The 24264-nt window shown below is 45.4% G+C and overlaps 1 protein-coding gene across 1 annotated transcript in view; it reads left to right on the plus strand.

The window, feature by feature from the left end:
• LOC134573656 (elongation factor 1-alpha, oocyte form-like) overlaps positions 1-8425 on the plus strand; it is a 28195-nt gene extending 19770 nt beyond the window's left edge. Inside the window, exon 2 of the mRNA XM_063433441.1 lies at positions 8214-8425. Within this exon, the coding sequence (XP_063289511.1) occupies positions 8214-8425 (212 nt within the window). The remainder of the gene's footprint in view (positions 1-8213) is intronic.
• Positions 8426-24264: the final 15839 nt, after the last annotated feature.

Genomic DNA, 24264 nt, shown 5'->3' on the forward strand with positions numbered 1-24264 from the left:
TCTCTTTACATTCTCTACATTTCGTGTGTGTATGTCTTCTAAACAGCACTTACCAAGAGAACATCTGCCTGTCATGTCCATCCTTGCTAATGTTCAATGACAGTTGATGTTATGCTGTTCATTTTCTGTAAGGCATTATCAAGTTTGCTAACACATTAATTTCATTGCACTGACAAAATCTGCATTTTATTACCTATACAGTTTGTTTAAAAAAATAAAAACTTCTCGACTTAAACTTCATGCACTTGCAATGTTTTATTTTATTTGCATAGTTGCAGAATGAGAGAGAGAGATAACAAAAACAGCAACCTCTGCAACTGATCCAAATTTTGTGTATATATGTTCACATGGGTGCATCCACATTTTCGAGACTTTCCATTTGTTAGATCGAGTAACTCAGTATTGGCTTCTGTCATTGCTTATTAACGTTCTCCCTTATGCACTCACGTAGATACCACAACATTTGCATTTTTCACTTCCGGTCTGTCTCCAGCGCTGATTTTGTGGACTGGAAGTTCCTCATTGCTTTTGCTGATATTGAAAAAGACCCAGAAGGTGTCAAAACATCGATCAGTAACTATGCTATTTATGTAATGGAAAAAGCATTTTTGATTTCACATTACATTACCACTAGTGATGTCGCGAACATAAAATTTTCCGTTCGCGAACGGCGAACGCGATCTTCCGCAAATCTTCACAAACGGGCGAACCGGGCGAACCGCCATAGACTTCAATAGGCAGGGACCCACAGGGACTCTTTTTGGCCACAATAGTGATGGAAAAGTTGTTTCAAGGGGACTAACACCTGGACTGTGGCATGCCGGAGGGGGTTCCATGGCAAAACTCCCATGGAAAATTATATAGTTGATGCAGAGTCTGGTTTTAATCCATAAAGGGCATAAATCACCTAACATTCCTAAATTGTTTGGAATAACATGATTTAAAACATCAGGTATGATTTTGTATTGATCAGGTAGTTTAAGGGTTACGCCCACTTCACAGTGACAGACCAAACTCCCCGTTTAACGCACCGCAAACAACCGCAAACAGTCCATTTGCACAACCGCAAATTCCCCATTTGCACAAGGTTGGATACCGATCGATGGTTCAATATTCTGAGCCCTCTCTGATTTACTGTACACGACTATTCGATAGTCCCACAAATTTTATATAGCATTTTATGTTTGTTTGAGACCACCTTAAAAATATTGGATATCGCAAAAAATCATGATCACTATATATATATTCTCTACTTTCTCTACAAACCTCTAAAACGAACCAAACTACTCATCCATCCGCTATACCACTTTATCCCACCTAGAACTAGTACCCAGTTAAAATACTTGACTCTTACTTACCCACACTCAGTCATGCCACACACATTTCACCACTACTCTCACTGAATCCCTCTGACTACGGCTAAATTCATCTTCTACATCAGAACACTACTCCTAAGATTGGGTTGTATCCATGTCTCGTGTCTTTCATTTAGAATAGGGGCAGCTTCGGTCTCCTTCAACACTGACACTCCAGTGCATATTATTAAAAGATTGGGCAGATGGAAATCCTCAGTCTACAACCGATATATTCCTCATCCCGAAAAAGAAATGAGGAAACTTTTAAAAGCTTTTAAAAGTTTGGCTTTGTAAATTTGATGCAATAAGTGTTTTTCTTTAATACCTTTTCAACCTCTTTTCATGAACCCGATTTACATATATTACTAATATGTTTCTGAACATATATATTATATTATTCACTCACTCACTCTTTGGGCCGGCCTAAGACATCATGCTGACTAGGTCCAACGATAAATGACTATGGGGGATAATGTATAATAAACACAGGTTACTGGCTATGGGGGGATAATGTATAATAAACACAGATTACTGGTTGTGGGGGGATAATGTATAATAAACACAGGTTACTGGTTGTGGGGGGATAATGTATAATAAACACAGGTTACTGGCTATGGGAGGATAATGTATAATAAACACAGGTTACTGGCTATGGGAGGATAATGTATAATAAACACAGGTTACTGGCTATGGGGATAATGTATAATAAACACAGGTTACTGGCTATGGGGGGATAATGTATAATAAACACAGGTTACTGGCTATGGGGGGAAAATTTATAATAAACACAGGATACTGGCTATGGAGGATAATGTATAATAAACACACAAAAAAACAAATAATAAAAAAAAAGAAAAAAAAGAATGAAGCTTCAGAATTAATCTAAATTGTATGCTGTCTAGGAGGTGGGAGGGTCTGGGAGGGAGGATCTGCTGCTGATTGGCTGGAATGTGTCTGCTGACTGTGAGGTACAGGGTCAAAGTTTACTCAATGATGACAAATAGGGGGCGGACCGAACATCGCATATGTTCGCCATCCGTGGCGAACGCGAACATGCGATGTTTGCCAGGGAACTATTCGCCAGCGAACCATTCGGAACTTCACTAATTACCACAGTTCACTACTGAAAACAGGGGGCTGAAAACTTTTTCTTTTTTATTGGCAACAAAAGTGAGTACACCCCTAAATAGAAATGTCCAGATTGGGCCCAAAGTGTCAATATTTTGTGTGGCTACCATTATTTTCTAGCACTGCCTTAACCCTCATGGGCATGGCGTTCACCAGAGCTGGAGGTCTGGAGACATGCTTTGCCAGTCCATCACCTTAACCTTCAGCTTTTTTAGCAAGGCAGTAGTCATCTTGGAGGTGTGTTTGGGGTCGTTATCATGTTGGAATACTGCCCTGTGGCCCAGTCTCCAAAGGTAGGGGATCATGCTCTGCTTCAGTATGTCACAGTACATGTTGGCATTCATGGTTCCCTTAATGAACTGTAGCTCCCCAGTGCTGGAAGCACTCATGCAGGCCCAGACCATATTTGTACTCCTCACCTGGTTGCCGCCACACACGCTTGACACCATCTAAACCAAATAAGTTTATCTTGGTCTGATCGGACCACAGGACATGGTTCCAGTAATCCATGTCCTTAGTCTGCTTGTCTTCAGAAAACTGTTTGCAGGCTTTCATGTACATCATCTTTAGAAGAGGCTTCATTCTGGGACGATAGCCATGCAGAACAATTTGATGCAGTGTGTGGCATATGGTCTGAGCACTAACAGGCTGACCCTCCACCCCTTCAACCTCTGCAGCAATGCTGGCAGCACTCATACATCTATTTTCCAAAGACAACCTCTGGATATGACGCTGAGCACGTGCACTCAGCTTCTTTGGTGGACCATGGCAAAGCCTGTTCTGAATGGAACCTGTTCAATTCAACCGCTGTTTGGTGTTACCCACCATGCTGCTGTTTAGTTTCAGGGTCTTGGCAATCTTCTTTTAGCCAAGGCCATCTTTATGTAGAACAACAATTCTTTTTTTCAGTTCCTCAGAGAGTTCTTTGCCATGAGGTGCCATGTTGAACTTCCAGTGACCAGTATGAGAGCGTGTGAGAGCAATAACACCAAATGTAACACACCTGCTCCCCATTCACACCTGAGAACTTGTAACACTAACAAGTCACATGACACAGAGGAGGGAAAATGGCTAATTGGGCCCAATCTGGACATTTCTACTTAGGGGTGTACTTACTTTTGTTGGCAATGGTTTGGACATTAATGGCTGTGTGTTGAGTTATTTTGAGGGGACAGCAAATTTACACTGTTATACAGGCTGTACACTTACTACTTTACATTGTAGCAGAGTAGACATGTGCAATTTGTTTCGTTCCGAATTAAAATTCGGCCGAATTTCAGGTAATTCGGACATTCGGGTGCTTCCGAATGTCCGAATAGTTGAATTGCCGAAGTGCCAAAGAGCCGAATAGCTGAAGTCCCAAAGTGGCGAAATTACAGAGTTTCCTAAGTGTAGTAGTGCTGAAGTGCCGAATTGCTGAAGTGCTGAAGTTGCCGAAGTTCCGAGGTGTCAAAGTGCCGAAGTTCCGAAGTTCCGAAGCACAGTATTGCCTAAGTACAAATATACTTACCCAGTGAAAGAAGAAGAATGTTACACTGTATACAATTTCAAATAAAAAGTATACAAACATAGCCAGGATCAAGCTGTAAGCATTTGCAACACTTACAACAATCAAGTAACATACATTCATATAAAATGTAAGTTACTTAGCCAGTCAGTGTAATGACAGGAATGAATAAGTAGATAACTCCCTAATTCCCACAGTGTTAGGGAGCTATCTACTAAAAGGCTGAAATACATAAATTGGTCTTTCAGCCAAATTTACTAATACTAAGTAAAAATTACTTAGTATTAGTAAATTATGCCCCTACTCGCTATACCGCGAGTAGGGGCATGTCTATTAAACAGTGAGCAGCCTTTGGCTGCTCACTGTTAAAAAAAATATAAAAATAATAAAAAAGGGTCCCCCCTCCCTGAGCGGGTGGGGGCCCTAAAGTAAAAAAAGGGGGGAGGACCTATTATCCTCCCCACCGGCCCCCACCCCTGAGCGGTGGGTGGGGGCCCTAAAGTAAAAAAAGGGGGAGGACCTATTGTCCTCCCCACCGGCCCCCACCCCTGAGTGGTGGGTGGGGGCCTAAAATAAAAATTGGGGGGGGACCTAATGTCCTCCACCCTGGCCCTCACCCCTGAGCAGTGGGTGGGGGCCCTAAACAAGACTAAGGGGGGGACCTAATGTCCTTCCCCCTGGCCCCCACCCCTTAGCGGTGGGTGAGGGCCCTAAACAAAAATAAGGGGGGGGACCCAATGTCCTCCCCCCTGGCCCCCACCCCTGAGTGGCGGGTGGGGGCCATAAATACATATTTAACCCCCCTCCCCCCAGGTGACTAGGGGTCCAAAAACCCCTAGTCACCCCCTCCCCCAAAAAATAAACTCCTACCTACCCCCCTCACCCTAAAAATAATGAGGGGGGACCTTTAAATAAATACCTGTAAGAATAAATAAAAATAAACTTACCATTCGATGTTTTCTTTCTTGTAAAATCTTCTTTTTTCAGCCCCAAAAAAGGGCAAATAAAAATCCATAATAACCGACGCATTTTAAAAAAAAAACAGGGCGCAAAAATAAATAATCCATCTTCACCCAGCGAGGGCTCCGCTCAGACTGAGCTCTGCAAGGCGGGGGAAGGTTTATAAAGCCTTGCCCCACCCTGCAATTAGGCTCAGAGCACTCTGATTGGTGGGTTTAAGCCATCCAATCAGAATGCTCTGACAGGTAAATGAAGAGACTGACAGGTAAGTCTCTACATTTACCTGTCACAGCACTCTGATTGGTTGGTTTGAAATCCACCAATCAGAGTGCTCTGTGTCATTTTACACAGCGTGGGAAAGTTCTTTGGAATTTCCCCACGCTGTGTAATTTGACTCATAACACTCTGATTGGTGGATTAAGTAACCAATCAGAGAGTTATGCGTCAAATTACACAGTGTGGGAAAATTCCAAAGAACTTTCCCACGCTGTGTAAAATGACACAGAGCACTCTGATTGGTGGATTTCAAACCAACCAATCAGAGTGCTGTGACAGGTAAATGTAGAGACTTACCGGTCAGTCTCTTCATTTACCTGTCAGAGCACTCTGATTGGATGGCTTAAACCCACCAATCAGAGTGCCCTGAGCCTAATTGCATGGCGGGGCAAGGCTTTATAAGCCTTCCCCCGCCCTGCAGAGCTCAGTCTGTGCGGAGCCCTCGCAGGGTGAAGATGGATTATTATTTTTTTTTGCGCTCAGTTTTTTTTTTTTTCTTTAATTGCGTTGGTTATTATGAATATATATTTGGCCGTTTTTGGGGCTGAATAAATGAGATTTTAGAAGAAAGAAAACATCGAATGGTAAGTTTATTTTTATTTTTACAGGTACTTAGTTAAATGGTCCCCCTCATTATTTTTAGGGTGAGGGGGGTAGGTAGGAGTTTATTTTTGGGGGGAGGGGGTGACTAGGGGTTTTGGGACCCCTAGTCACCTGGGGGAAAGGGTGGTTAAATTTTAATTTAGGGCCACCACCCACCGCTCAGGGGTGGGGGCCAGGGGGAGGACATTAGTTCCCCCCCATTTGTATTTAGGGCCCCAACCCGCCGCTCAGGGGTGGGGGCCAGGGGGGAGGACAATAGGTCCCCCCCTTATTTTTGTTTAGGGCCCCCAACCACCGCTCAGGGGTGGGGGCCAGGGGGGAGGACAATAGGTCCCCCCCTTTATTCTTGTTTAGGCCCCCACCCACTGCTCAGGGGTGAGGGCCAGGGGGGAGGACATTAGGTCCCCCCCTTATTCTTGTTTAGGGCCCCCACCCGCCGCTCAGGGGTGGGGGCCAGGGGGAAGGACAATAGTTCCCCCCATTTGTATTTAGGGCCCCCACCCGTCGCTCAGGGGTGGGGGCCAGGGGGGAGGACATTAGGTCCCCCCCAATTTTTATTTAGGGCCCCCACCACCACTCAGGGGTGGGGGCCGGTAGGAAGGACAATAGGTCCTCCCCCCTTTTTTTTATGTTAGGGCCCACAGGCTGCTCACTGTTTAATAGACATGCCCCTACTCACGGTATTGCGAGTACGGGCACAATTTTTAATTAGTATTAGTAAATTTGGCTGAAAGACCAATTTAGGTCTTTCAGCCTTTTGGTAGATAACTCCCTGATACCGTGGGAATTAAGGAGTTATCTACCAAGCGGCTGCAACAAAAGTCCCGAAATGCCGGAGTTCCGAAGTTGCCGAAGTTCCGAAGTGCCGAAGTTGCCGAAGTGCCGAAGTTCCGAAGTGTCTAAGATCCGAAGTTCTGAAGTTGCGAAGTTCCGAAGTGCCAAAGTTCCGAGTGGTCAAGTGCCGAAGTTCCGAAGTTGCCGAAGTTCTGAAGTTACAAAGTGCCGAATTGGCGAAGTCCCTAATTGATGAAGTCCCGAATTTCGGAATGCCGATCCGAGCCGAATATTTTCCCCATGCACATACCTATAGCAGAGTGTCATTTCTTCAGTGTTGTCACATGAAAAGATAAAATAAAATATTTACAAAAATGTGAGGGATGTACTGTTTATATACTTTCACATATACAAAGTGTATCTGTGTTTCTATTCATATATATATATATATATATAATCCAAATGAAATAGGCTGCTCTCCGGACTTAAAAAATTCAATCTTTATTAAAGTTGATTAAAAGCTACGACCAACGTTTCGGTCCCCGTTCGGGACCTTCCTCAGGGTCAAAATTCAGCAGGACAATACAACACATTACACATACTACCAATATATACCATTAATAATTAAGTAAACTACTCACCAAAAGTGTTTGCCGCCTAATCCGCCATCACCCAGTGTACTTCCGGGTATGCGCGCGCACCTCTGAACGTGCCCCGCCTCCCGTTACGTGATCGTGCGTGTATTACTGCCTCGATCACCAGGAGCTGCGGTTTCTATGGTGATGGTACACAAACGTGCATTATACATAAATCGGATGTGCTCCCAATTCCTAATACTATAAGGGGAACATAGTAAAGTGCTAAACAGTGCCTATTATGTATGAAACATAACCCTTAAATTCCTATGGTTATTGAATATAAAGTGTATAGACTTATTTGATATAAAGTGCTTAAATTGAGTGTTTAGCAGCCAATATTAATATATAAAGTGCCCAGTGTCAAAAAAAACTTCAAAAATTAGTGCTTAACGTGGATCAAACTAAAAAATAGTGCTGCCACATACCATATAACTCTAATCCTATGGTACATAAATCTATAATTATTTAAATACTATACATTCATACATATAAGATAAAAACATTGCAATTAAAAACTTTCTTAAACTTTTTTAAACTAGCTGGTTATCCTACAGAAAAGAGTGGTAAGAGATATTCTCGTTCAGTCCCAGGGGTGACACAGTATTCAATTGATTGATCCAAAACGCCTCTCGTTGAAGCAACAACTTGCCTCTATTACCCCCTCTCCGAGGGGGAGGGATGTGGTCTATCCCTATAAACTTTAGGGATGCCAAAGGGTGCTTTTTGTCCAAAAAGTGCTGTGCGACGGGTTTATCTGTTTGTCCATCCCTGTACGCTAACCTTATGCTTGACCGGTGACCCCTGATCCTCTCGCATAGGGGTGTTTCAGTCTTGCCCACGTAATGTAGACCACACGGGCACACCAATTTGTAGATTACATAAGGAGTTTTGCAGGTGATGGTGTGTCTTATCTCATAGACCTTATTGGTATGTGGGTGATTGAACTTTTTTGCTGTGATCATGTGCCCACAGGTCACACATCCCAAACATCGGATGCACCCCCTTATGTTGTGTTTGTCCACTTTGGAGTAACTTTCAACTGGGTCAGTATGCACCAACATGTCTTTGAGGTTCTTGCCCCTCCTATAGCATATCAGTGGTTTCTCCTTAAAAATCCTGGGCAAACTTTCATCCAAGGCGACCATCCTCCAATTGTCTTTGACAATCGCTGTAAATTCACTTGAGGTATTATGAAATGTCATCGGGAATACCATCCTCTGTATGGGATCCTTACTGGTAGGTACCGGAGCCATTTTAGCTTTCAACAGTGCCTGTTCCAACCCCCGACGGTCATAGCCTCTATCCAGGAATTTTTCAGCCATCGCCTGCAATTGTAACTCAGCTTTACTCTTATCTGAATTGTTGCGTATAACTCTTTGGAATTGAGCCTTAGGGATGGATTTTTTCAATGGTACTGGGTGTGCACTGTCTGCATGCACTGTCTGTATTGCGATCTGTCGGTTTTGAAAATAATGTATGTTGTATTGCCTCAGATGCAAATGTAAGTTCCAAATCCAAGTACTGTACACTAACTTCACTAACATTTGCCGTGAATTTAATGGGTGTTTGCAATGAGTTAAGCTGCTCTATCATAAAATGTGCCTCACTGCAGGTACCTCTCCAGATTATTAGCAGGTCATCTATGAAGCGGTAGTAGCCAATGATCTTGTCTTTGTACGGAGTCAGAATATATGTTTGCTCGTATACGTACATGTACGCGTTGGCGTACATAGGGGCCATAGCTGACCCCATCGATGTGCCCGCTATCTGCAAATACCACTTATCCTCAAATCTGAAGTAGTTGTTATACAGTACCAGGGATAAAAGTTCCAATGTAAACTCAATCATTGGAACTTGATAAACCGTCGAGTCGCATAACACTTGTCGCATAGCATCGATTCCATCTATGTGAGGGATGGCCGTATACAGGCTGTTAACGTCCATGGTAATGAATATAGGAGGTTGATCCCCAAATTCCAATGTCTGGATTCTACATAGAAGGGTCTGAGTGTCCTTGATGCAGGTGTCCAACTCTTCCACATGTCCTTTAAACATATGGTCTAACCACTGTGCTATGGGCTCTAAGATGCCTCCTATAGCGGACACTATGGGGCGTCCCGGAGGTTTCTGCATACTCTTATGGATTTTCGGTATACTGTATATGATGGGAGTCCGGGGGTGTTGCTTGTTCAAGAACTTATGTAGGTCCAGACTAATATATCCAGCCCTGAGGCCCATATCTGTAACATCACTGATCTTCCTTTGTATTTCAGCAGTAGGATCACCTGGCAAGAGACGATAAGTCTTCAGGTCTTGGAGCTGATGATATAAATCCTCCGCGTAATCTGTGTAATTCATAAGGACTACGCCGCCGCCCTTGTCCGCTGAGCGGATGACAATAGTGCGGTCTTTTGATAGACTATCCAGGACTTGTCGCTCCTTTTTGCTGATGTTATGTTTCTTTTTATGCCGCTTTGATATTACTTCTTGTGTCATCTTGGATGTAGTTGCCAAAAATGTCCTAATGGACGGTTTATTAGATTGTGGATCAAACGTGGACTTGGATTTAAATTTCTCCAAGCCCCCTGACGTCGGCATTGGCTTATCTTTATTAATGTTGTGAAAAAATTCCTTGAGTCTCATGTTCCTCCCGAATTGGAATAATTCAGTGTTCCACTTAAAGGGATTCACTACATTGGTAGGGACATAGGATAGTCCTTTGCTTAGGATCTTCTTCTCTGTGTCATTTAATTGTCTGTCTGAGAGGTTGAAAATGGGGTTCACCTCCGATGCGGAGGTTTGCCTCCTCGCGCCATGTTTGACCTTGTGCCCTCTCCTGTTTCTGAACTTTCTTCGGTTCTGACTCTGCTCCGGGTAACCGTACCCGTCCCGGACTGGCATAAAAAAGCCGAGGTCTCATTGGTATTTTCTGTCTCTGACGTGGATTCCCCAGAAGTGACATCTATAGTCGGTATCTTGGGGCGTATTATTTTTCTGCGGAATCGCCTTGGTCTCGATGGACGATCACCCGATAGCCATCTATACACTCGGTGATCCTTGTAGTCTTGCTGTACCATCTCGAACTTTTGCTTTTTAAATCTGACCAATTCGTTTTTGTATTTAAGCAACTCCGATTTGAGTTGTTGCTGCAGCTTTATCCCATCTGCTGAAGCCAGTAGTACCGCTTGTTCTGTCTCTAACGTTATAATCTGTTGTTTAATCTCAGCAAGGTCAGTTTTAACATCCTTGATTGTTATGAGCATCAGGTCTAAAGAGGCTTTATTTAAAACATGGGTCCAGTCTCTGCACACTGTTGCCTTGAGTCTGCCTATTGTTGGTATGTTCAATAACCTGAAGCCTCGGGGTATCATCTTTGCCTTGAAATAGTCTGATAAAAATAGACCATGCAGGTCTAAATCCACACTTTTCTTGTGTAGTCGTAACAATTTGTTCCCCTTATAGTATTAGGAATTGGGAGCACATCCGATTTATGTATAATGCACGTTTGTGTACCATCACCATAGAAACCGCAGCTCCTGGTGATCGAGGCAGTAATACACGCACGATCACGTAACGGGAGGCGGGGCACGTTCAGAGGTGCGCGCGCATACCCGGAAGTACACTGGGTGATGGCGGATTAGGCGGCAAACACTTTTGGTGAGTAGTTTACTTAATTATTAATGGTATATATTGGTAGTATGTGTAATGTGTTGTATTGTCCTGCTGAATTTTGACCCTGAGGAAGGTCCCGAACGGGGACCGAAACGTTGGTCGTAGCTTTTAATCAACTTTAATAAAGATTGAATTTTTTAAGTCCGGAGAGCAGCCTATTTCATTTGGATTATTTATCATTTTGGAGCTTTGGACTGGCGCCCGGCATTGGCTTATGGTACACGTGAGTGCTGGGGATTTCAAATATTTTTTATATATATATATATATATATATATATATCTCCCTCCTACTCCTATACAGTTTTCAAGATATAGGCAGTCTTATAGATTGCTTTTTATATGCTACAGATATGTGCTAGTCTTACTGTATGTTATGTTAAATTATTAAATGTTGTCTTATTCAATGTTTTTTTTCTGGATAGAAAGATATGAAATACAGTCCTTTTAATTTCAAAAGAATAAGTACACTGCTAAGTGAAAGAGAAGAATCTGCCAGTTGTTTTTCGCTATTGCCATTTATGTTCATTGAGTGGCCACCGAAGAAGCACTAAACCAGTAGCCTGTGACATTACAGTCATTTGGCTCTATGCCTACCATGAAAATGTGTCTTTTTTTTTTTAAATGCTATATTACTACAATTATATAAAACATAAAAACCTGGCTCACTCTTGGACCCCACCTGCCAAACTTTAATGTTTGATCATTTAATAAAATGATAACAATCTGAATAGAAACGATATCTTTATGCACCTCTCTTGCTAATAAAGTTAAAATATATGTCAAATTTAATGCTGCAACAGTCAGGTAAAAACACATTTCTAGGCAAACGTAAATGAAAGACATTGCAAAATTGTCACTCATGTTCTAGCAGAATAAAAATTAATGGCTGTAGTATTTAGTTATATCAAGCACACCAGAGAGAACTTTGCAACGCTTTCATAATTCACTAGTTTTTTTTTCGTAAACTTAACTAGCAGGTACTCACAACTAAAAAACGAAAATAGTAATTGTACTAGTCTATGTATGTGTACAGAGAGAGTGGAAATTCTTGTGCAACCAACTAACCTGAAAAACACACACCGCTTAATAACATTAATCTATGAAGTTTTGTGTACACTGTGTGCAGAATTATTAGGCAAATGAGTATTTTGACCACATCATCCTCTTTATGCATGTCGTCTTACTCCAAGCTGTATAGGCTCGAAAGCCTACTACCAATTAAGCATATTAGGTGATGTGCATCTCTGTAATGAGAAGGGGTGTGGTCTAATGACATCAACACCCTATATCAGGTGTGCATAATTATTAGGCAACTTCCTTTCCTTTGGCAAAATGGGTCAAAAGAAGGACTTGACAGGCTCAGAAAAGTAAAAAATAGTGAGATATCTTGCAGAGGGATGCAGCACTCTTAAAATTGCAAAGCTTCTGAAGAGTGATCATCGAACAATCAAGCGTTTCATTCAAAATAGTCAACAGGGTCGCAAGAAGCGTGTGGAGAAACCAAGGCGCAAAATAACTGCCCATGAACTGAGAAAAGTCAAGCGTGCAGCTGCCAAGATGCCACTTGCCACCAGTTTGGCCATATTTCAGAGCTGCAACATCACTGGAGTGCCCAAAAGCACAAGGTGTGCAATACTCAGAGACATGGCCAAGGTAAGAAAGGCTGAAAGACGACCACCACTGAACAAGACACACAAGCTGAAACGTCAAGACTGGGCCAAGAAATATCTCAAGACTGATTTTTCTAAGGTTTTATGGACTGATGAAATGATAGTGAGTCTTGATGGGCCAGATGGATGGATTGGTAAAGGGCAGAGAGCTCCAGTCCGACTCAGATGCCAGCAAGGTGGAGGTGGAGTACTGGTTTGGGCTGGTATCATCAAAGATGAGCTTGTGGGGCCTTTTCGGGTTGAGGATGGAGTCAAGCTCAACTCCCAGTTTCTGGAAGACTCCTTCTTCAAGCAGTGGTACAGGAAGAAGTCTGCATCCTTCAAGAAAAACATGATTTTCATGCAGGACAATGCTCCATCACACGCGTCCAAGTACTCCACAGCGTGGCTGGCAAGAAAGGGTATAAAAGAAGAAAATCTAATGACATGGCCTCCTTGTTCACCTGATCTGAACCCCATTGAGAACCTGTGGTCCATCATCAAATGTGAGATTTACAAGGAGGGAAAACAGTACACCTCTCTGAACAGTGTCTGGGAGGCTGTGGTTGCTGCTGCATGCAATGTTGATGGTGAACAGATCAAAACACTGACAGAATCCATGGATGGCAGGCTTTTGAGTGTCCTTGCAAAGAAAGGTGGCTATATTGGTCACTGATTTGTTTTTGTCATGTTTTTGAATGTCAGAAATGTATATTTGTGAATGTTGAGATGTTATATTGGTTTCACTGGTAAAAATAAATAATTGAAATGGGTATATATTTGTTTTTTGTTAAGTTGCCTAATAATTATGCACAGTAATAGTCACCTGCACACACATATATCCCCCTAAAATAGCTATAACTAAAAACAAACTAAAAACTACTTCCAAAAATATTCAGCTTTGATATTAATGATTTTTTTGGGTTCATTGAGAACATGGTTGTTGTTCAATAATAAAATTAATCCTCAAAAATACAACTTGCCTAATAATTCTGCACTCCCTGTATATCTTGAGTTAATATTTGTTTAGTTGTATTTAGTTGACAATGGAAAATATGTAAAAGCTAGATGCTAGATTACTTTCTTGTTCTGTCTCAACTGAGCATGTTTACACTTTTGTTTCCTTGTTATTCTGTGATGTCTATTTACCAGTTGTGACGAGGTGCCCTTCGCCACTTTGTCCTGGAGAGGCCTGCTTGCCCGCCTCCTCCCCTGCGACTATGGTCCTGGACTATATTGCACTGCAAACCCTGTATTCAGGCATATGGACTTGTATTAGACTGTCTTTTTCCCTTTATCTATGCTGTAGGTTTGGACTGCTAATATAACCTAACAGCCAGGGGATTTAGGCGAATATAGTGCATGAGAATGCCATTACTGGAGAATACAGCCGTTCGCATGATTTCATGCGAATTCTTCGTGCTCTGAATAGGTGGCCGCCATTTCGGGACTTTTCCACGTGTTCGCGGCCATCTTGCGTGCGAACAGCGGTGTTTGCCTGTAACCGCCTGGAACTGAAAACGGATACGCAAACAGGCGAACACCGCTGAATCCTCCAGACCTCCATAAGTTCGTACGGAAACTACCGAACGTCCCCTCGTTCGGTAGTTATATGCAATCATCTATGGGGATTCCAGCGAACCCCGCGATTCGCATGGATGGCCAGAGTATCATACCTTTTTACCGTGCGAACGGAGACCGACCGCAAGGCCAAAACTCATGGAACTAATTTCGGCTAGTTGGTCTGTGCGGTCGGTCAAAACTTTGGAACGTTGTATCTCCCGAACTGTACATCCGAATGGGGTGATTTTTGGATATATTGTCCCCCTGAAGGAGAGCTATCCAGCGCTACCGGATTTAAAGCTGTACCCCCTGTTTTTGGGGTACATCCAGAACTGGTGGAAAAATGTGGACATTTTAATTGGGTTATGTAGTTATCTGAGGGGAGGAGACGTGGGGGTGTTACCATCTGTATTATTGGTTGTTTTCATCCTCCCCCTGGGAGTGTCCTGTATGTACCTGATCCTAATAAAAAGCAGGCTGGGTGTTCCAGTCCTCAGACCTCTTCTGACCCTCAATACGTAGCCGTGTCTCGTTATTGGAGGGAACTGCTATATCACACTGGGGATTGCTATGCTCTGCATATTCCCCTGAGCTCTTAATCACTTAGCTCTTTTAAGAGCTTGTTCCTGTTACGCTCTCCTGGAGGAGAGGTCTTCCCCACACGGTCCTGGAGGACAGAAGCCGATCCAGGGTGGAAGGAAGACGGCGCGGCTCCAGTTAAGCTACGGCGGTTGTGGAGTCTGCGGTGGTTGTGGTGTCGTCTGCAGTGCTTGGAGTCCTCTGAGAGCGCTAGGAGCATCCATCAACGGAGGGTACTCGGTCGGGGTACACGGAGCTCCGTTACAGTGGTGGCAGCGGTGGGATAGCGTCCTAGTGCGAGGAGAAGCAGCTCAGAGACACGGGTAACGTTTGGAGTTACAATTGAGGGCAACGCTAGCCATTGGGCAGCGCCCCTGGCTACAACAGGATGGCTTCCCTAGGGTGAGGAACAGCATCCTGGGAACACCCAGCCAAACTGGACTATTGGTATAGTCACGTACAGTTTGACGCTATGCTGAAGCGGCGGTTGGATATCTACGGGTCCCTTCTAACCGAGGAAATGGTACCAAGAATAAGGAGAGAACTGGCGGAGTATCTGCAGATGGAAGCCGAATATCGGGCAGTGAGGGCAAAGTATTCCGTCCCTGCGCCCCAACAACAGCGTGAGTTACAGGGGGCCGAAGGTGCCGTCCTTCCCCCCCAGCAGCAGTGTGTCCTACAGAGAGCAGAGACAGTTGGTCCCTCTCTACAGCAACAGGACAATGGTAAGGGAGTGGAGACAGGCGGTCTCCCTCTCCAGCGGCAGTGTGTACCCCAGGGGGCCGAAGGTGCCGTCCTTCCCCCCCAGCAGCAGTATGTCCTACAGAGAGCAGAGACAGTTGGTCCCTCTCTACAGCAACAGGACCATGGTAAGGGAGCGGAGACAGGCGGTCTCCCTCTCCAGCGGCAGTGTGTACCCCAGGGGGCCGAAGGTGCCGTTCTTCCCCCCCAGCAGCAGTGTGTCCTACAGAGAGCAGAGACAGTTGGTCCCTCTCTACAGCAACAGGACCATGGTAAGGGAGTGGAGACAGGCGGTCTCCCTCTCCAGCGGCAGCCTGTGTTTCCAGGAGAGGAGCACAGCACCCCCTCTCCCCAGCGGCAGCTTCCCCCAACAAGGGGAGACACCAATCCTCCAGACGGCGCAGATGGGACCGTGGTCTCTGTGCCTGACCTACAGGGATGCTGGACAGCCCTTCCAGATCCCCAACTACCCTCACCGGGACACCCAGAGGAGGGGGTAAGTACAAATTCCCCTCCCCAGCTAACCCCTAGCGTGGCACCAGGGTTAACGGAGGCGATGCTAACCCCTCCTGACGTCCATGTTCCCTTGACTACTGAGCCGGACTATGGTCTCAGTACCCCAGCGGAAGAGCTGGCAGCTGGACAGAGCGCAGTCGGCCTCTGCCCTACCCTTGTCCCTGGTCCAGAGCCTGATGTCCTGCAGGCTACCCCAGCAGAAGAGCTGGCAGCTGGGCAGAGTGCAGTCGGCCTCTGCCCTACCTTTGTCCCTGGTCCAGAGCCTGATGTCCTGCAGGCTACCCCAGCAGAAGAGCTGGCATCTGGGCAGAGTGCAGTTGGCCTCTGCCCTTCAAGTACCCTCGGCATGTGGCCTCATTACCACAGCCAAATACCCAGGTGCAGTAACTGTGTGTTGTGGGTAGGCTGTTCCTGTACTTTGATGTTGTGGGGGGGCCACTCAGACATCTGTTTATTGTGGGTTGGTGGATCGACTAACGGAGGCACTGACCGACAGAAGGTCAGGTGCCTGGTTAGTCTTCCCCCCAAAGGGGAGATGTGTGACGAGGTGCCCTTCGCCACTTTGTCCTGGAGAGGCCTGCTTGCCCGCCTCCTCCCCTGCGACTATGGTCCTGGACTATATTGCACTGCAAACCCTGTATTCAGGCATATGGACTTGTATTAGACTGTCTTTTTCCCTTTATCTATGCTGTAGGTTTGGACTGCTAATATAACCTAACAGCCAGGGGATTTAGGCGAATATAGTGCATGAGAATGCCATTACTGGAGAATACAGCCGTTCGCATGATTTCATGCGAATTCTTCGTGCTCTGAATAGGTGGCCGCCATTTCGGGACTTTTCCACGTGTTCGCGGCCATCTTGCGTGCGAACAGCGGTGTTTGCCTGTAACCGCCTGGAACTGAAAACGGATACGCAAACAGGCGAACACCGCTGAATCCTCCAGACCTCCATAAGTTCGTACGGAAACTACCGAACGTCCCCTCGTTCGGTAGTTATATGCAATCATCTATGGGGATTCCAGCGAACCCCGCGATTCGCATGGATGGCCAGAGTATCATACCTTTTTACCGTGCGAACGGAGACCGACCGCAAGGCCAAAACTCATGGAACTAATTTCGGCTAGTTGGTCTGTGCGGTCGGTCAAAACTTTGGAACGTTGTATCTCCCGAACTGTACATCCGAATGGGGTGATTTTTGGATATATTGTCCCCCTGAAGGAGAGCTATCCAGCGCTACCGGATTTAAAGCTGTACCCCCTGTTTTTGGGGTACATCCAGAACTGGTGGAAAAATGTGGACATTTTAATTGGGTTATGTAGTTATCTGAGGGGAGGAGACGTGGGGGTGTTACCATCTGTATTATTGGTTGTTTTCATCCTCCCCCTGGGAGTGTCCTGTATGTACCTGATCCTAATAAAAAGCAGGCTGGGTGTTCCAGTCCTCAGACCTCTTCTGACCCTCAATACGTAGCCGTGTCTCGTTATTGGAGGGAACTGCTATATCACACTGGGGATTGCTATGCTCTGCATATTCCCCTGAGCTCTTAATCACTTAGCTCTTTTAAGAGCTTGTTCCTGTTACGCTCTCCTGGAGGAGAGGTCTTCCCCACACGGTCCTGGAGGACAGAAGCCGATCCAGGGTGGAAGGAAGACGGCGCGGCTCCAGTTAAGCTACGGCGGTTGTGGAGTCTGCGGTGGTTGTGGTGTCGTCTGCAGTGCTTGGAGTCCTCTGAGAGCGCTAGGAGCATCCATCAACGGAGGGTACTCGGTCGGGGTACACGGAGCTCCGTTACACCAGTCTTAGAAAGACGCAGTACAATTACAACTATATCGGTCAAAGTAACTTATATTGTTTACTATTTTATGCTCAGAAATGTAAAGTTCAACACTGGGTACTTGCTTTCCATATCCAGTTATAACCCATGTGCACACATATTTCTTTTTATTGAAGGAATTGTGATAAAAGACAATATGGGAGCTCGACTGACCAAAAGGTTATCTCAGTCAGCTGCCTAGGGTCCAGGAATTAGACAGGGATGTAAATCAATGGCTAACTAGATTTGTTTATTGTGCACCCACTCTGAGGTGTACACAAACGTGCCTGGTGTGCCCAAATGCACTCTGCATGGTGTTACTTTTTGTTTCAAAACCTTACTTGTGGCATGGCTGGCAGTCTGGCAAATTGAGAAGGAAACAGCTTTAGAAAATATTTCCTATTCTTGCAAGGAAGTGAACACTAAAGCTGTATACCCCCTTGTCCCTTGTGATTATCTCCATTCAAGCACCACTTGACCACCAGAATACGTTTCTACCACATTCTGTAATTTGCACTGGGTGAGTGGAATGGATTATTGATATGGAGCTGGGGAAATGCACATGTGAAAATGGATAATATGTACATATGTACATAGAGTATGCACTACTAAAGGGAGTATGGAGTTTCAGAGAAGATATGGAGTAGCAGAGGGGCCGGCTCGGACTGGCCATCGGGCAAACAGGGGAGATCTTGAGCTCCATCTCATAGATCTCCCTCAGCAACCACCGCACTGATATAAAGCGGGCCCTCAATTGCTCCAGCCAGTATATCAAAGGGTTGCTGCAAATTACCATGGCGATGCTCTGATAACTTACACAGTGCGGGACCAGTGCACGTGGTCTGCACCCTTCAGGGGTGGAAACAAAATACTTAAAAAAACTCCCCTTGCCACCAAGGACTAGAGGGAATATGGAGTTTCAGGGAAGATATGGAGTAGCAGAGGAGCAGGCCTGGACTGGCCATTGGGTAAACAGGGGAGATCCTGAGCAACCAGTGCATTGATATAAAGAATGGGCACTCGATTTCTCCAGCCAGTATATCAGGGGAGGGAGTGGGAGAATATCAGAAGAGGCAGGTGGAGTAGCCGTAGAGTTGTTTTTTTTTAAATATAATTTGATTAGAAATGTAAGGTTTTATTTATTATTTAAAGCCCCATATCCCCTTCTCACACCCAGCAGCCCATGTCCCCTCACACATCCAGCATCCCATATCCCTGTTTCACACCAAGCAGCCCGTGTCGCCTCTTACTTCCAGTAGCCCATGTTGCACGCACACCCAGCAGTCCATGTCACACGCACACCCGGCAGTCCATGTCCCCTCTCACATCCAGCAGCCCCATTTCCCCACTCACACCCAGCATCCTATGTCCCCTCACACATCTCTCACACCCAGCTGTCCATTTCCCCTTTTACATCCATCATCCGATTTCCTTCTCATACCCAGCAGACCATGTCTCCTCTCACACCCAGCAGTCCATTTCCCCTCTCACACACAGCAATCCATTTTCCCTCTAACATTCAGCAGCCCCATTTCCCCACTCACACCCAGCATCCTATGTCCCCTCACACATCTCTCACAGCCAGCTGTCCATTTCCCCTTTTACATCCAGCATCCGATTTCCTTCTCAAACCCAGCAGCCCATGTCTCCTCTCACACCCAGCAGTCCATTTCCCCTCTCACACCCAGCAGCACATGTCTCCTCTCACATCCAGCAGCCATGTCTCCTCTCATACCCATGGTATTCTCTCACACCTGCCTCATGTCCCCCTCTCACACTCTGCAGCCTACTCTAACACCCTGCAGACCCATACTGCATCCTATCCATTTCTGCAGAAGAGGTATGGAGTGGCAAAAGTAGTATGAAGTAGCAGAGGTAGTATAGAGTGGCAGTGGCAGTATAGAGTGGCAGGGAGGTATGGAGTGGCATTGGGACTATGTAGTGGCAGAGAGGGCACAGGAGGTATGAAGTGGCAGAAATTAAGTGGCAAGATGAAGGTTTTCATGAACCTTTTTGGTATGCATTTTTATAAAAATGCATACAATAAAACTTTTTGTTTTAACACACACTAAAATGTTAAATATCTTTAGAGTACTTTAATGAAAGAAACACTATTAAATGAAAACTAGAAATTTAAGAAAAAAAAATGTATTCCTAATGCTATCGTGTCTACTAAAGATTTAGTTGTCTATTCCCCCTCTTTGCAAAAAAAGGTGATTTACTCACTTTGTAGCCATCATCTGATCATTCTTTGTGATGCTGGTCCCATTTCCTAGGAAGAAATCAATCGTAATGATCTAATGATCTCAGCCAATTCAGTGCTTCCTCATAGGGTCTCTTGGAGCTGCATTTGACTGAGTGCCTGAATCTGACACAGTGCTTACAGGGGAAGTGCCTCTAGTGCCTGTCAGAAAGACAGCCTCTAGAGGTGTGTTAACTCTGCAATTATAACATTGAGGTATCTGCTAAAAAGGAATGTCTTAGTTTGCAGCGTTAAAACTAGAGCCGCTGGAGCGGCCGCATGTTCCTGAAGCTCCGAGCAGACAAACGCCCTAATAGCCGTGAAATTGGGTTTCCACCACCCCAAACCGCCGGAGAATCACCCCAAGCCCTGACCTACAAACCATGGGGAAGAAAAATAAAAAACAAAAATCAGAAAAAAACACATATGGGCATGAATATCGGCGACCTGTGGCGCCAGGCCCGGAGTGGAGTGGGGCCCAAGATGGCCGACTGCTCAGACGAAGACACAGACATATCGGAGGACTATTGCCTGGGACTAACAGAGGGAAATACAGTGGAACCACAAACCACCGCACCCTCCAGTTCCCTGCCGGACTCTGCCCCGGTAACGACGGCTATAATGAGAGGGCTCCTGGCAGAACTCAGACGGAATATACAGACCGATATGGTCCAAATCCGACAAGAGATTCGGGGCCTAACGGACCGCATGGAGGTCCTAGAAAGTGATGCCTGCAAAAACACCCAACAAACGACCCAACTTCAGAGGGCTGTACTGGATCTGCAGGCACACCAAGACAAAACAGATCAAAAAATGGCGGTGGCAGAGGACCAAAGGCGCAACCTCAACCTCAAGATAAGAGGTATACCAGAAGAGATTCCGGAGACGGAGACACCACACCTGCTGCGGCGCCTCCTCACAGCACTACTACCACCCAGGCAGGCAAAACAGGTGGGCCTAGAGGGGATGTTCCACCTGCAAAAATCGACGAAAGCACCAAGCTCAGCACCACGAGACCTCCTGGTGAAATTCCAGAGCAGCAAAGACAGATCGGCAGTCATGGGAGCCGTCCGGAACCACTCGCCCTACGCCTTTGAAGGTATGCAGCTCTCCTTCTACACAGACCTTTCAGGATACACCATGGCTTGGAGAAGATCGCTGCAAGCCTTCACGACCCTGCTCCGAGACAAAGGAATCCTGTACCGGTGGAGATTGCAACACACTCTAGAGGTCCAACGCGGCACCGCTACACACCCTATCCGGGACTTGAAGGAAGCGAGAGACCTGTTGCCAGCTTTGGGACTGTCTAGGGATGCTCTGAAATCAGCCACACCGCTCACCGCGGCCCCGGCAGCCCACACCTGGAATCTGGACACAGTACTCCCTTTTGTGCACCGGGAAACGAGGCCAGATGCCTATGTTGCGGTAACCACCTGATTAGCCACAGACACCCGGCTGAGGCCGGCTGATGCCGGCTGATGCCAACCCACTAGGACTGGTGGCCACGCCAACAGCTGAAGCTTGAAGGCTATAATTATCCATTCATATGTTATTTTTACGTTTTATGTCCAGTTTTGTTTTTCTCTATTTTCGCCTCTCTACTTTATTGTTATTTTAGATTTTATACAAGGCCTCCTTCATCGGACAGGCATAGGTATTGCATTTACGTGGACAGGGGACAGGAGGAAGGAACCACGCCCAATGACCACCCCCCTTTTCCCCCGAGTACCTACAGATAGTCTCCTGGTTTCCCACACATGGTCACTGGACACATAAATATGGCACAACGTTCTGGTACAAGTGGGGTTTGGAGGTACCGCTCTCCCCTCGGGAGCTTGGGGAGCTGACTGGAACATCACCCCCTAGAGGCCAACAACACCGACCGACACCACTTAACCCCCAAGGCTGCGTGCCCTGACGAAAACCTCTGTAGTAGCCCTACTTTCATATGCAAGGCATATGCCCCTATTCACAGGTTAACCCCTCGTAAACACAGCGCACGCCAGTGCCCCAACTTTACATGGACTGAAAGACGACAACCCCTCCCCCCCCCCCGCCCAGTAAGACACCCCGATACGCACAGGTGGACCGCTAGTCGTCTTACACCCTCACTGGACGTCAGTTAATGGCAACCCATGAGTACACCCAGATCACTTAAACTGTGATATCAACTACAGTACACACTGCTTTCTCCACACAACCACAAAGCGAGTTATACCAGTAACACTGTTTGCCAATACTATTTCTCTCCACACAAAATCATAATGTGCTTCTACTGCTAGTTAATGCCAAGTGGAAGACTAGGCATAAATATCAGTCTGACAGTTGTTACTATAGCCTTCACGTCTCTGTAAATAATTAAAAAATGTGCACTCTAATCAATGCCCAATATGATCCACAGATGTTACCTGACTGCGTGCTATTGTGGCACATTGTTTATGCTTGTTACTTTTATGCACAACCAAAAAAAGAATTAAAAAAAAAAAAAAACTAGAGCCGCTGCATCAAGTCACTGTACCCACACCACTTCATTGAGATGAAGTGGTATTGGGTGACTCTGGTAGTCATTTAAATAACGGGTTAAAATCTCTTCCTGCAGGGTTTCACACTCCAGGCACCATGGCCACTTCAAATCAGCACAAATGTCACCAATACACACACATATTCTCATACAGACACATTGATTCACACACAGGTAGAGAGACACTAACTAACACACACACAGAGATTTACAAAAGCCTACATATACAAACCAATTTCTATACACATATATTCAAGTACACATAAACATGTAGACATATACTCACACAGACATACATTAGTACAGTTTCATAGGCACTGATTCACAGAGGCACAGAGATTCAAAGGTACACAGATATACACACTGTACGATTTACGCACACAGTTTAGCACACACTCTTGAGTTCATACACACAGATTCATATAACAGATTTCAATACAGAAATTCACACTCACAGATTTGCACACACAGATTAATACTCACGCATTTAGACACACTTGCAGATTCTGACACAGAAACATTCTGATGCACAAATTCAGAAATTCAAATTAACACACACACTCACAGATTCACATACACAGGTTCACACACACAGATTTTGACAAAGATGTACATACAGATTCATACACTCATACACTCACAGACTCACACAAGCTCACAGATTCACATACACATAGATTCAGACAAATATTCAGACACACACAGATTCACAGAAACAGATTCGCACACTGACACTCACAAATTTACATACAGTTTCATGCAGACATCTACACTCTCACAGTAAATATCAAAGAGCGTGGCATTTTCAGACACCTCCTCTTCCATATTAACACAGGAGGATGACTAAGGCAAGGGCAGATACAACAAGTGCAGTATCTCCCTTCTGTGCAGATAGTGTTTGGAAGGAGTGACAGTGAGTGATATGATTGTAACGGATCCACTGGCACCCCGACTTGGTACCTCCGTTAATGGATGCTCCTAGTGCTTCCTGAGGACTCCAAGCACTCTGGCAGACACCATAATCACCGAATCCAAGAAACCTTTAAATTCTCCCAAGCATATGAATGCTGTAGACCATTGAATAGGAACCATACGAATAGTCTTGTACCCCTAGCAGTCAACTGGAACAGCATACAATAAATCCTTCCCCCAATAATGAGACGACACATCACTTTGAGGTTAAAACAGGAACTCTGGACTGTCTCATCCAGCCTGGCTTTTATTACAATAATACACATACAGGCCACACCCAGGGGGAGGCATAAAATAACCAATCACATACATGGTTCAGCCCACACATCCCCTCCCCTCAGATAACATTAAACCTAATTATCCGGTACACCTTTTCAGCCAAGTTCTGGATGTACCCCAAAACCAGGGGGTACACCTTTAAATCCAGCATCGCTGGATAGCCCTTATTCAGGGGGACAACATATCCAAAATTCAAGTAATTCGGATGAATGGTTCGGGAGATATGGGGTTCCAAAGATTTGACCGACCGCATGGGTAAAGTATCCGAAAACAGTTCCATGCATTTTGGCCCTGCGGTCGGTCACAAACAAGGGAATGAAAACAGGCGAATTGCCTGTGTTATAGAGCCTGGAGAGGGTTTGAATGAATTCCCTTGTTTGTGGGGTTCTTTCTACCGAACGGCGGGTCATTCGGTAGTTTCCATACGAATTTCTGGAAGTATGGAGGTCTCAGCGGTGTTTGCCTAGTCAAGTGTC

This window comes from Pelobates fuscus, chromosome 9 (assembly GCF_036172605.1).
Source record: "Pelobates fuscus isolate aPelFus1 chromosome 9, aPelFus1.pri, whole genome shotgun sequence".
Taxonomy (NCBI): domain Eukaryota; kingdom Metazoa; phylum Chordata; class Amphibia; order Anura; family Pelobatidae; genus Pelobates; species Pelobates fuscus.